The sequence below is a fragment of the Nicotiana tomentosiformis genome, chromosome 6 (assembly GCF_000390325.3).
Source record: "Nicotiana tomentosiformis chromosome 6, ASM39032v3, whole genome shotgun sequence".
Classification (NCBI taxonomy): domain Eukaryota; kingdom Viridiplantae; phylum Streptophyta; class Magnoliopsida; order Solanales; family Solanaceae; genus Nicotiana; species Nicotiana tomentosiformis.
In genome coordinates this window covers 75,700,655-75,715,520 of record NC_090817.1, presented here as the reverse complement: position 1 = coordinate 75,715,520, position 14,866 = coordinate 75,700,655, and the positions used below count along the sequence as shown (strand labels likewise).

The 14,866-nt window shown below is 38.3% G+C and overlaps 1 protein-coding gene and 1 long non-coding RNA gene across 2 annotated transcripts in view; one reads left to right on the top strand and one right to left on the bottom strand.

Moving 5' to 3' along the window:
• Window positions 1-14,866, bottom strand: part of LOC108947417 (uncharacterized) — a 202,237-nt gene that overhangs the window by 100,305 nt on the left and 87,066 nt on the right. The gene's annotated exons all lie outside the window — the stretch shown is intronic.
• Window positions 6,535-10,029, top strand: LOC104109512 (serine/threonine-protein kinase AtPK2/AtPK19-like). Its single transcript, XM_009618840.4, has 6 exons — window positions 6,535-7,496; window positions 8,540-8,622; window positions 8,711-8,831; window positions 8,972-9,145; window positions 9,336-9,443; window positions 9,538-10,029. Exons 1-6 carry the CDS (start codon window positions 6,906-6,908, stop codon window positions 9,820-9,822), a joined length of 1,362 nt encoding a protein of 453 aa, XP_009617135.1. The 5' UTR covers window positions 6,535-6,905; the 3' UTR covers window positions 9,823-10,029.

Genomic DNA, 14,866 nt, shown 5'->3' with positions numbered 1-14,866 from the left:
CTCCAATATATTCATTTACCAATTCTTATAGAAGAAATTGACCAATAAATAAAATAATTAATATAAAATTATAAGACAACAAGCATACAATAATTATAATTTAATTATGAAACAAATAATGACAAATAATAATTTATTATAGAAATCAGAGACAAAATAGGCAGTTTAATATTTAATATGCTAAATGTCAAGTAGCAATTAATGCACATAAATCAAATAAGCATGTAACAATTATTACAGGAATTCAAGAATTAATATTTGGCAAAGAATAGGAGAGAAATAATTATTATAATAATTAATTCATATATTAAAACAAATTTAAGATTTTCAAATAATTATGCAATAATTAATTTGATGACGTATAGACACTCGTCACCTCGCCTATACGTCGTTCACGTGCATTTCACATAACAAATAATTTAAGGGTTCTATTCCCTCAAGTCAAGGTTAACTAAGACACTTACCTCGCTTTGGAAATTCCAATAAATTATTCGACCACAGCTTTTCCTTTTGAATTTATCTCCAAAAGCGTCAAATCTATTCACAAACAATTTGATATACTCAATACGAATTATAGAAATTAATTCCATATGAATTTACTAATTTTCCTGATAAAAATCCAAAATTCATTTAAATATTCGTCAGTGGGACCCACATCTCAAATCCAGGAAAAGATCGCGAAATCCAAACACCCGTTCTGCTATGAGTTCAACCATACAAAAATAATCAAATTCCGATGTCAAATGGACCTTCAAATCTTAAATTTTCGTTTTAAAGATTTTATAAAAATCTAATTTTTTTCTTCCATAAATTCACGGATTTATGATGTAAATGAGTATGGAATCATGAAATATAATCAATATAAGATAAGTAACACTTAACTCAATTTTTTCCGTGAAAATCGCCCAAGAATTCGCCTTACCCAAGCTCAAAATGACCAAAATGAGTAAGAATCTCGGACTCTTCGATTTATACACTGCCCAGGCATTTCCGCACCTATGGTGACTAGGCTCGCACTTGCGAGTTCGCATTTGCGAGATAAATCTCACATCTGCAAAATGGGACTGCCAGGCAAGGCCTCGCATCTGCGGAGGAAAAATGCGCACCTGCGCTAACCTCCGCTTATGCGATCATTGAGTCCGCTTCTGCGGATGCGCGGGTGCGTGCAAGTTTCCGCACCTACGGGCTTTTTCCCAGCTTGCCCAGGCCACTTCTGCGATAGATTGCTCGCTTCTGCGAGCTCGCACATGTGGTCAAAAATCTGCAGGTGCGATTACACCAGAAGGCCAAATTTCAGATTTTTCCTTAAGTCCAATTCTTGATCCAATTTCAATCTGTATCACTCTCGGGGTACTCGGGACCCCGTATGAATATACCAACAAGTTCCATAACATAATACGGACTTACTTGGGATCTCATATCACGTCAAACAACGCTGAAATTATAATTCATACCTCAATTCGAACTTTGAGTTTTAAATTTTTTAATTTGCAAATTTCATGCCAAAACATATTAAATGAATCCGGAATGACTTCAAATTTGGCACACACGTCCTAAATGACATAACGGAGCTATTCAAATTTCCAAAATCGGATTCCGGCTCCGATATCAAAAAGCCAACCCCGTGGTCAAACTTGAAAATCTTTAGCCTTTAAATTACCAGCTTACGTTAAATGGTCATAACTTGAGTTAGGGACCTCCAAATTATATTTCGGGCATACGCCCAAGTCCCAAATTACGATATGGACATACCGGAACTGTCAACACACTGATCTGGGTTCGTTTGCTCAAAATGTTAACCAAAGTCAACTCAGTTGAGTTTTAAGGCTCTATTTTACATTTTAATTCAGTTTTCACAGAAAAACTTTCCGAAAAAATTCTACGGACTGCGCACGCAAGTCAAGGAGTGATAAATAGTACTTTTCGAGGTCTTAGAACATAGAATTAATTTTTAAATTTAAAGATGACATTTTAGGTTATCACACTTAGTCAGTATTTTATTCTAGCCTCAATCCTAGTCATAAATTAAGGAAAATCAATATACAAAGTGAATATAAATAGCACATTTTAGGCTGATGTGAATCTAAGTCTAACCGGACATAACATGAATATATCTACGTACAGGCTCTCGTCACTTCATGCGTACGTAGCTCCCACGACAAGTAGCACACAACAAGTAATTCATCAAATGGAATAATTCCATCTTACAAGATTAGGCAAGAGACTTACCTCGCTTCCTAGCTCAGTATCCGACTCTTAACCTCACTAGAAATCCCCAAACGACATCGAACAATCCGAAACTAGTCAAAAGTTGTATAAACTAATCAACATACGCTCAAAATTTCATAACTTAACAATTAAACTAATTTCCCAACCAAATTCGGAAAGTCCATAAAAGTCACCCCCAGGCCCACGTGCCTAGATTTCAAAAACTTTTGAAGATAAACGATACCCATGACATTACGAACCCAAATATATAATTTATTCCCAATTCCATAATCAATTTCATGGTCAATCTTATTTTTATCAAACCCCAGGTTTCCAACCAAATCCCATAATTTTGACTAATTCCATATTAAAATATACCAATCCATGTATTTAACTCAAAAATGGGTAGGATTCACTTACCTTGTGATGCTTGATGATAATCCTCTCAAAAGAGCTCTCAAAATCGGCCAACCCAAGTGAAAATGAAAGAAAATAAGCCAAATCTCGTATTAAAAATCAAGCATGTCCATCGATTCCTTCTTCGCGGTCGCGGAAGGTCCATTGCGATCGTGAAGACCAACTTCTACCACTGACCAAAAATACCCTTCATGCTTGCGACCTCATGGTTGCATTCGGGATGACCAACTAACCCTGCCCTTTGCATTCGCGTTCCACCAGTTGCGTTCGTGAAGGCTAACAGCCTACCAACCCCATGCCTCTCCTGCCTTCTTCGCGTTCGCGGTTTGGCCTCTGCGTTCTCGAAGAGTAGCCAGGTTCTCCTTCGCGTCTGCGGACCATTCTTCGTGTTCGCGTAGGGAAATCAGCTACCCCTCCAAAATTACTTCTTCGCGATCGCGGGATACTTTCGCGATCGTGAAGCATACCAGCACACCAGCAAATTTTCAGCCAACTTTAACTTGCTACTGGTGGTCCGAAATACACCTGAGCCACCCGGGACCCCGTCCAAATGTACCAACAGGTTCGTAAACACACTACAGACTTACTCAAAGCCTTGACACACATAAAATAACCTCAAAACTATGAATAGAAGCTCAAAACCCAATTAATCAACTTCTAATCTTCAAACTCATTTCAACCAACTCCGGACACGATGAAACATACTTAGACAATTCGAAATGATGCCAATTTTACGCACAAGTCATAAATCTTTATACGAACCTATTCCAATGCTCGGAATCCCAAACGAACATTGTTCACACCGAAAATCCACTTCAAGTCAAAGTTAGGAAATTCCAAAACCTTTAAAATATCAACCTTCAACAATAAGCGTTGAAATGCTTCCGGCCGACCCGAAACGCGATCCGAACATACGTCCAAGTCTAGAATTATTACACGAACCTATTGGAACCTTCAAATCCCAGTTCCGATATTGTTACTAAAAATATTGACTCGTGTCAAACTTAACTACCTTAGGCCACTATTATGGAATTAAGTGTTCCGAATTCAACCCGAACCCTTTCAAAACCAAACAAACCATCCCCACAAGTCATAAAACAGTAAAAGCACATACGAAAAGTCTTTAATAGGTTACATGAATCTATAAAGAAAAATGACTGGTCGGGTCATTACAGATATTGTATCAAACGAAGGGCTTACATCCCTATAACCATTTTCTATTGAGGCGAGTGAGGATAAAGCGGAGGTCCTACTCGAGGACATCTCACTTGGTAAAGAGTGGGTTATGAAGGTAAATGTGGGCATAGACACCGTGGAGATCTTTACAAAGCTAAGGAAAACTATCACTACCTTAGATTACATACTCATGGAGGAGCTGAGCACTATCGATACCATGAAGGCTAAGATGGAGGTACTCGAGAAGAAAATTGATGCTGGCATGATCTAGGCAGCCAGCAATATTATTGTGATGAGGGAGACTAAGATCAAGGCTTCTAATCCATCAATGTTCAAAGGTATTCATAATGCACAAGAAGTGGAGAACTTTCTTTGGCACTTGGAGAATTACTTCAAACATGGAAAAATGAGGGACGACGGGGCCAAGATCAATACCGCTATGTTGTACCTCTCAGAGATTGTCGTAATGTGGTGGCGTTAGAAGTATGTCAACATGGAGAAGGGTCTATGAAAGATTGAGGTGTGGGAGCAGTTCAAGAAGGAGTTGAAGAAGTAATTCTACCCGATGAATATGGTGTACGAGGCTAGGCGGAAGCTAAGGAAGCTCTGATAGAGGCCACAATTCGAGAGTACGTGCGTGAGTTAACTATCTTAGTGCTATAAATTTTGATATTATCCGAAGAGGATTCCCTCTTTTAACTTCATGGATGAGTTGCAAAATTGGGCGAAGCAGGAGTTAAGAAGACATCAAGTAGCCAAAGTGGACGAGGCCATAACGGTAGCTGAGTCGCTCATTGACTTCAAGATGGAGCCTGCCAAGTCCAAAGGGGGAAACGCCGAGACAAATGAATGAGATCATGACAAGAACAAGAGGAAAGGCATAGTCGAGACACACAAAGGCAATGGAAGAGGTCCATCCCATGACGGACCAGGGTCCAAGGGCAACGACAAGGGGCTAAACAGTAGTGGTTTACGTTCCCAAGGGAGGGTGCTACTTTTGTAAAGGGCCACATTATACATTCCCAAGGAAGGAGCACCTACAGTTGGGGAAACTTGCAGTAATGGTTAGAAACTTTGCGCAGGAATATGAGGATGACACAGGAGAGGCCTCCTACATCGAACGGATGTGCTTAGAATCTAATCCAAGAGTAGGGGATTCCAAGGCATCTTGACACTATGCAAATGGAGCATGGTGGTAGCAAGAAAAGTTGGATGGATATAAGTGAAGAGAATGGCGAGTTTCAAAGTGATGGCACATTATCGGACATAGGCGATGCTCCAAGCGGAGGGCCTAAGCTTGCTAACAAGGCTAGGACTATAAAGAACATCCAAGTAGGGAGTGGAAACATTGACTTGATGCTTGAGAAGCTGCTAGACTTAGTCAAGTCTTGAGGTGATTCAAGCCAAGAGCAAGGGGAGACATCCAATTGTCGGAGGATCGAGGCCATCATTACTAGCTGTCCAAAGTACAAACGAGAAAAGAAGAAAGGTGACCGGAACCTTGTGATATGGAAAGGCAGACCACTCCATAGGGCATCATGGCTAATGGACAAAGATCTTCGAAAATGTCAAGGCAAGGTGCGCGCGTACGTATCGATGCTTTATTCTGAGGGCGACACAAAATTGGGTAGGAGGGAGTGTCATGACTCACCACATCATCATACCATATATGTGCCATTTGACATATATTTATTTTGTATGGAAAGCTTACATAGGAATGTGGCTAACACTTGTGGGAAGGTTCTAGAGAAATATGGAGATTTCCCTTAGAAGACCCTAGAACCTTATGAATTTGCTAGGAAAGTTCTCAGGAGATTCTAGCTATGTAGAGAATTATAGAGGGGACTTACTTGTAAATAATAAGGGGCTTGTATAATAATTATTATTTATTCCCCTTAAGAGACTAGTATATAAAGGCGGCTATTCATTTGTAGCGCATTAAGCAAACAATTCAAGTTCTTTCCAAAATAAAGCTTTCTTTGACAATTCTCTTGTGTTCTATATATCATTCCCTTAGCGATTCCAAGTGTCTTAGGCTGACTTTACATAGCAAGATGAGAAAGTTGTGCAAGAACGTGAGCAAGTTATCAAGTGTCGCACGTGGACTTAGTTTAAGACAAGGACGTAACAGCAGTCTAAAGATGCTTTTAACAAACTAAAAGTTTTATGAGAAAAAAATAGACCATGGTTAAAATTTTGTTAGCTTTTAGACTACAAATATTAGACCATAATCTAATATATTATAAGCAATTTAAAATTATATGAGCAAATATTAGGACCGAGTCTAATGTTATTTGAAAAGGTAAGTTTTCAAAAGTTATATGTACACAACTTTTATTGGACAAAATTTAATATAAAGCCTTAAAAAAGACACATAACTAAAAAATATTTATAATCATGCATCAAAATCTTCTTGAGTCATCAATTTGGCCAAAAGTATTTTTTATTATCGAAATTATTTTTTTTAAAAGTTAAAATGTTTGGCCAAATTTTTTTTAAAAAATAAATTACTTTTAAATTAAAGTAGAAATTATCTTTGTGAGGCTGAAAAATATAACTTCTCCTTAAATGCACTTTTCAAAAGAAACTAATTTTAGAAATTTGGCCAAATAATTTCTAAGTTACAGTCAATAGTATAATTATAATACCAGCCGGTAGCAAGTGACACACAAAAAGTGGAAGGCGAGGCGAGGTTAGTTCAAGCATGTCGTACGCGCGTCGGCACAACTTGCATTTTCAATAACCTCCTTTAGCATTCATTGGATTTTACTTCCCAGTTTCCCACTGGTGTGTGTCTCTCTCTCTCTCTCTCTCTACTTTCATTATCTTCTGTTCATGTTCTATGTTCATGCATCAATAATTTGCAAATTACCACTTCTCCTTTTTCTCATCAATCAGCCACCTTTCTTCTGATAAGATAAAACCACTGTTTTGTCCTACAAACTCATCTTCAAACAAACAACCTTTTCACTTTCTTCCTTCTTTTCCCACAAGTAGTCCCAGAGGCCAGATCCCTCCCAGATGTAGCCCTTTTCTTTCTTTAGCCTGCCCTGAGTTCATTCTCAGCTGGCTTGATAAAAGAGTTTGAAGAATTAATTAAAAATATGGCCTTTGCAGCTCAACAAAAAAAGGCCCTTCATTCTATGCTATCAAGTAAACTCACCCACCTCAAAATCCCAGATTCCTCTTCTACTGATCCAGACTTTGATTTCTCTGAAGTTTTTGGTCCTCATACTTCTTCTTCTCCTTCATCATCATCTTCCAATTTTCTAACTGACCCACAAATCATTCACAGTAGGTCCCACTCTTTTGTGGGTCCCTCCCCTAGATTCACTCTCTCGTCAAAGACTCTACCTTTACACCAAGAAGTTGATTCTGAGGGTGAAAATGATAGTGATAAAGTTGATACTCATAGTCTTGAAATTAGTGGAGATAATAAGGGAGTTAGGAAAATAGGGCCAGGGGATTTTGAGATGTTGAGGATGATAGGGAAAGGTTCTTTTGGGAAGGTTTTTCAGGTGAAGATGAAGGGTTATGGTGATGATGGTGATAGTGATGATGGGATATATGCTATGAAGGTGATGAGAAAAGACACAATTATAAAGAATAATCATGTGGATTATATGAGGGCTGAGAGGGATATTCTCACCAAAGTTGAGCACCCTTTTATTGTTCAGCTTAGATACTCTTTTCAGGTAATACTTGTAGCTTATACTGGACTTGCTCATGTTGTTTATTCTATTTCGAATTGGTGGGTATATTAATTTGACTGCATAGATAAACATTCAGCATATCTTGGTGAGAATAGTATTAGTTGAATACTTAAGGTGATCAGTGGGGGATCCATATAACCGACCTCAACTTGTTTGGGATTGAGGCATAGTTGTTGTTGTTGTTGTTCTATCTTGGCGAGAATAGTGTATGCACATTAAGGGAGTTAGCTAAATGTTATTCCAGCCATCAATCTGAATTGATGTTAGAACTAGATGATCTTATGAATTAAGGGTTATTTGGTTCTGAATTAGAAGCTGAATTTAGGCCTATGGTTTTGTTCTTTCATTAATTTTATGTTAAGGAGGTATTTTAAAGGCGAGCTCTTTTACTTTTGCCTCTCTCTGTGGGGAAGTCTTTATAAATAAAGAGCAAACTCTTTTGGTATCTGTTTGATTTCTAATGTCATCCATTTGTCACCCATGCCTTCGTTTTGTGCTGCGACAACATGAGCAAGTTTTGAGCTTTATTAGTAGTTAACCTTATTAATTACTAGTGAAATTAATTTCAAGTGGAATAGCTGTTCTTTTTGTCTAGAATCTAGTAAGTTCATTGAGTATTTGATACGATCTTTTAGCGGATTTGTTTAGACAATTTCAGAGTAAAGCTCATTTTCTCTGTTGAATTTCTGTTGCGATTTTTTTATGTTTTAGTTTCCAAGTTTTCTTTGACTTAGATTTTTTTCTTCGATCTTCAAGAAGATTTATTTGGACAATTTTAATGTGAAGTTCAATAACTTGAAGTTCTGTTGCTGTAATTTTCTTCTGTTTAGTTTCCATATTTCTCAATGTTTTTATGTACAGATTTTGTCTTTCCTTGGTATACTCATGATTTTGCTATTGATCTTTGAAATCATTGAACAATGTTTGTTGATGCCTTTACAGTCTCAGACCAAGCTTTCTTGCCCTATGACGTGGTTTTTTTACAATGTCTTTCCTTAAGTTTTTTATGTTGGAATATGTTGCAGACGAAGTCTAAGCTGTACTTGATTTTGGATTTTATAAATGGAGGACATCTTTTCTATCATCTATACAGACAAGGGATTTTCAGGTACCCTTGTGTATGGCTTATTAGCTAACGAGTCATGATACTGCGTTCAGCTCTTTCTAACTTCAGCTCCTGTGTGTGTTTTGGGTAGTGAGGACCAGGCAAGGATTTATACTGCTGAGATAGTTTCTGCTGTTTCACATCTTCACCAGAGAGGGATTGTGCACCGAGACCTCAAACCTGAAAATATTCTCATGGATGGTGATGGACATGTAACGGCCTTGCCTATTGTACTCTACTGCTGAAACATGACTGATGCATGAAAGAAAATAGAAATAAGAAATATCATTTTTCCTTTGAACTTTGCAGTTAATTTCGCCCTCTTGTTAAGCATCTCTCATTTTCCACCCAGGTCATGCTGACAGATTTTGGACTGGCAAAAGAGATTGATGAATCAAGCAGATCAAATTCGATGTGTGGAACCACGGAATACATGGCTCCAGAGATTTTACAGTCAAAGGGCCACAATAAAGATGCTGACTGGTGGAGCGTTGGGATACTTCTGTATGAGATGCTGACTGGTCAGGTAATCTAAGTATTTGCAGTAACATTAGAACACTAAAATCATGCAGTTTTGTAACAATGCAAAAAGCATAGACAGTTCATTGGACATTCTATGGAGCTTATTTGTTATGAAATGTACTATTGATTGCATTATTGTTTAGAAAGATTTTTGTTGGGTCTATTGGAACACTTTTGACTCTTGTTTCTTTCAGCCACCATTCACACATTCAAATAGAAAGAAGCTTCAGGAAAAAATCATCAGTGAGAAAGTGAAACTTCTACCACGTCTGACCGGTGAAGCTCACTCTCTGCTCAAAGGAGTATGTACAAACTATCAATTGACTGCTTGCCCAGACTTTTATAGAAAAATGCTTGTAATTCAACTGAATGACAACTTCTACTTTTTTCCTTTAGTTGTTGCAAAAGGACCCATCAAAAAGATTAGGCAGTGGACCAAGAGGAGGGGATGAGATCAAAAGTCACAAGTGGTTCCGGTCAATCAATTGGAAGAAATTAGATGCCAGAGAACTACAGCCTAAGTTCAAACCAGATGTAATTGGCAGAGCTTGCACTGCCAATTTTGACAAATGTTGGACTACGATGCCACCAGATGACTCACCAGCAAATACTCCGACAGCAGGCGAACACTTTCAAGGTTACACTTATGTAGCACCAAATCCTTGGCTCTCCTCTAGTTGATTAAGACTGTATCCTGACAAAATTTCGAACTCCTTTTGTTTGCTAGTGTAAGCTCATTCTTTGTTACAGAGAGGATCATGAGAAATATATGGATTAGATTGTATGTTGATAAAAGCAAACTCTTCTAACTCTTTTGTTTACTATTGTAAGCTCATTCTTCTTATGGACAAGATGTGAGAAATAAACACATTTGTCTTTGATCGCGTAGCTCTCGTGTTTACATATATGTTTCCTCTCAAGCCTAATTGATTCTGCTCTCTTGAAATTGTATTTTCTTGAAAATATGTTTACCGCAAGAGAGTGTAAGAATGTGTTCACAGACAAGCTTTTCCACCACAATCGTGTTGCACCATTGTAGGATCACAGGATGGAGGATGGTAATTGCGAGTCTGATAAAAAAAGGATAGAGGATGGTTACTATGGTCTATACTCTAAAATAGTGTCTCTTGTTACCGGGTGTGTTGGATTGTACTTTGTTTCCTTATCAAAAAGTATCTCTAATTAACTAAGTTAACTGGACATCAACATGCCTAAATTTTCACTTGAGGCATTGAGAGTACACATGTGAAGGCAATCTTAAAACAAGAATCTCTGACATTTATAATTTCATGGTTGATATTCAGTGAACGTGGAACTTTAGCTGCCAATATTCCAGACAGCATGGCTCATTAGTTCTCACTTATGTGATGATTTCCGACATTTTAATTTCAAATTGTTATGAAAATTTATCAAAGTTGTTCAGTATTCAAGAACTCTAAATGACTTATGTATGATTCACTACAAATTATGTGTGCTGGATATATGAAAAGAGAGGATATACAAGGCCTTGTGGCTTAATGCAAGTGAATTGTATCACAAGAATATTGCCATTTTGTTCAAAACTGAATACAAGAGCAAATTGAGAGTAGTGTTAGTGCACTAGTGAAGTGTACAAGTGTATACCCTTTGGGGGATGAGTTTGATTTGTGGTTTTTATTTCCTTTGTATCTATTTCCTTTTACCGGAGATATGTCTGTGGGAGAATCTACTTGATTCTTTTACATGGTTGCACAATCTTATTCAGTATTAGTTGAGAATGGTAGAAGGTGTATTCCCAACTACTAGTTTTAGGAACTGGTGCGACATCAAATGATGCAACTGGAAAAGTTGTAGTCACTCTTGTGATGAGTAAAGTAGTGCTCTTTTGAACTCTATTAGGACATAACTCTAGTCATGTATTTATGAATAGATGAGTGCCACTCTTATGATCTTGAGTGTGTTAAAGGTGTCTGTTAGTCATATGAAATTCTGAAAGATAGCTTTTTCTTTTATTTCTTCTGCCTAATATCTGATATTTTCTCCCTGTACCTTGTTGGTTGCTGATTCTGCTCACTCTTTCAGTATCTACAAATACCTGTTTTTGACTACTGATTTATGGCTCAAGAAACGTTATACATCTCTCTTATATTTGACCAAGCACCTCAATTGTTTTTATACCTGTTCTTTCTTTCTTCGGGTTAATACTAAACTTTATCAAAACTAAATAAACAAAGGTAAACGAATTTTCCTTTTTATTGGACGTTAGTTTCGCAGATTTTTTAGTTCCACGTCAATTGCTTCCCCTAGAACCTGAGGGTGTACATGAAAAGTTTATTCAACCGAAGAACTGTACACATGCATGTATAAGCATCACTATATCTTGCTTCATAACAAATCTGCCATAGCAGTGAATTAAACTAGAGATGTTTATAGATGCCGGGACGTTCTACTACGGAAGCTATCCACCTTATCAGGAGGTTGGTGAAACAGTACAGGGATAGGAGGAGGGATTTGCACATGGTATTTATTGACCTAGAGAAGGCGTACGACAAAGTCCCTCAGGACGTGCTTTGGAGATGCCTGGAGGTGAAAGGGGTGCCGGTAGCGTACATTAGATCGATAAAAGATATGTATGATGGAGCTAGGACACGGGTCAGGACCGTGGGAGGTGACTCAGAGCTGTTCCCTGTGGTTATGGGGTTACACCAAGGATCCGCGCTTAGCCCGTTCTTATTTGCCCTGCCGATTGATGCCCTGACACACCATATTCAAGGGGAGGTGCCATGGTGTATGTTGTTCGCTGATGATATAGTTCTGATTGATGAGATGCGAGGAGGCGTTAATGAGAAACTGGAGGTTTGGAAGCAGACCCTGGAGTCCAAAGGTTTCATGTTGAGTAGGACAAAAATAGAATATCTGGAGTGTAAGTTCAGCAGCGTAACGTGGGAAGCGGACATGGTAGTGAGGCTCAATTCACAAGTCATCCCCAAGAGAGAGTTTCAAGTACCTAGGGTCAATCATCCAGGGAGATGGGGAGATCGACGAGGATGTCACGCATCGTATTGGGGTGAGTTGGATGAAATATCGGTTAGCATCTGGAGTCTTGTGTGACAAGAAGGTGTCATCGAATCTCAAAGGTAAGTTTTACAGAGCGGTGGTTAGACCGTCTATGTTGTATGGGGTTGAGTGTTGGCCAGTGAAGAATTCACATATCCAAAAGATGAAAGTAGCCGAAATGAATATGTAGAGATGGATGTGTGGGCATACTAAACTAGATAGGATAAGAAATGAAGATATTCGAGAGAGGGTGGGCGTGGCCCCGGTGGACGACAAGATGCGGGAAGCAAGACTTTGGTGGTTTGGGCACGTGCGAAGAAGAACCATAGATGCCCCGGTTAGGTGTGAGCGGTTGGCTTTGACAGGTACGAGAAGAGGCAGAGGGCGGCCTAAGAAGTATTGGGGCGAGGTGATCTGGCATGACATGACGCGAATTCAGATTTCCGAAGACATGGCTCTTGATAGGAACATGTGGAGGTCGAACATTAGGGTGGTAGGATAGGGGGTAGTCGAGAGTTCTTCCCTCTTTATACCGAGTAGTCTGATAGAGTTTTGTTTAGGTTTGTTAGCGGTCTATGTTGTGTTCATATTGTTGTTTTGCATAGTTTTGTGTTATTGTACTTTCACTTATTCGTTGTTGTTATTATCTTTCCGGCATCTTTTGTTGTTACAGGCCTTTCCTTTTGTTTCTTTTATGATATTATTGTCTCTTCGGTTGAGCCGAGAGTCTCCCGGAAACAGCCTCTCTACCCTTTTCGGAATAGGGGTAAGGTCTGCGTACACTCTACTCTCCCCACCTCACTAGTGAGATTTTACTGGGTATGATGATGATGATGATGATGTTTATAGATACACTAAGATCGAAAGGTTATGGTGTTTATCTCTGACAATTAACTGTTAATTGCTTAGGATGTGACAGTTATTTTTTTGTTAATAGTAGTAAGTTGTCTCCGATCAGTGAGACTTTTAATGGTATCACTCCGGGAAAGGAATGAAGGGTTGCGTTAGAGTAACGGTCAAGTTGTTTACGTGTGACCTATAGGTCACGGGTTTGAGCCGTGGTATCATCCACCGATGCTTTCATCAGGGTAGACTGCTTATACATACCCATTGGGGTGCGACTTCTCCGGACCCTACGTGAGCGTGGGATGCTTTGTGCATGGGAACAAGGTTGCTGAAAAGGAACTCTGATAGATAAGGAATATCATAACCATGTGAAGTAGAAGTGTTCTATATGTATCATAACCATGTGAAGTAGAAGTGTTCTATATGTATAAGTTTGGTCTGCATGCTCTCTTGAATAAGCTGGCTTCTTGAAACTTCTAAGAGGCAGGCACTTGTGATGTGTGAATAAGATGGTTTTCAATGCATAGTCCTTATCCAGATATTTTGAAAAAAGTTGCATAAAGTTTGGAATCAGTTGATGAGCACTGGTGACTACTTAATGTGAACTTAAACAAGTTATAACTTCATATGGCTTATGAAAAGTAGAAGGCATCTTATTCCAGTTACTTTTAAATGGATAACTTAGTTGTGCTCATAATCACCAGATTGGGGGGGGGGGGGGGGGGGGGGTTAGACCTTGTTAATCACGTGGATAGCTATATTATTTCTTAAAGTTTCCAAATTTATCTTAATATGAAAATTGACCAAAGTTCCACTTTAGTTGGAATCGCTTCAAGAACTACCCTCTTATCCAAAGTTTAATATATTTGCTTGTAGACTGGTGAGCAGCATAGATTCCCTTATTCTTCTGAGTTCCATTTGGACAACTAGAAAATTAGAGAAAACATCTTATTGCATAGAAGAGAAGGATCTAGCCACTAATAAAGCGACTCTTAGGATTGATGAAACTTGAGGGAGATTCCAGTCATTTTTTATAACACAAATGAGAAATCAGCTGAGGTTCTTTACCTTTATACTATATATATATATATATATATATATATTATATATATATATATATATATATATATATATATATATATATATATATATAGGGTTTGGCTTGTTATGCAATCACATTATCTGTTCTTGAAAGCATCTGGCAGTTAGAATCTGTAGCTCATTATTTGCCATGAGCAACAAAAGCAGAAGCAACAAGTCCCTCTGTGAGAAGTCAATAAAGATGGTAACAAATGTGATCAGGCTATCATCATTATCTATTGCCAGGATGAGCCTTGGAATTTCCGTGCAACCAGAAACCGTGAAAACGCCTGTAACAGGACCTGCAACATTCGTCAAAGGCTCAACAACAGCACAATTTCCTGAGAGCTTAAGGTCACAGGAGCCAGTAAACATCAAGAAGCCGATTGCCTACTTGATTGAACCAGTCAAGAATGATAAATCCATGCATGTAATTCATGAGAAGAACAGTGTAGATGGGAGGGCATCTGATTATATAAGAAAAGTGCATGAGAAGAATCGCCATGATTCAAACGAGGCCATGAGTTTTTCTGCATTCATAATTCCACCTCCACCGCGTTTCATGTAGTCATGTTTGTACTGTCAGCTATGTGTATTTCTGTCTTCTACTATCTTGAATAGAATAAACCCCTTAAGTAGATGATGGATCATAACTTTTCTTCATCTATCTTGGATAATATGCTTTGCTTCTCTTGAGAACAAGCTTATGATTAGTGTCATAGCTAGCAATGAAGAATCTTCTTCTTTTGTCCCTTTGTCTAAT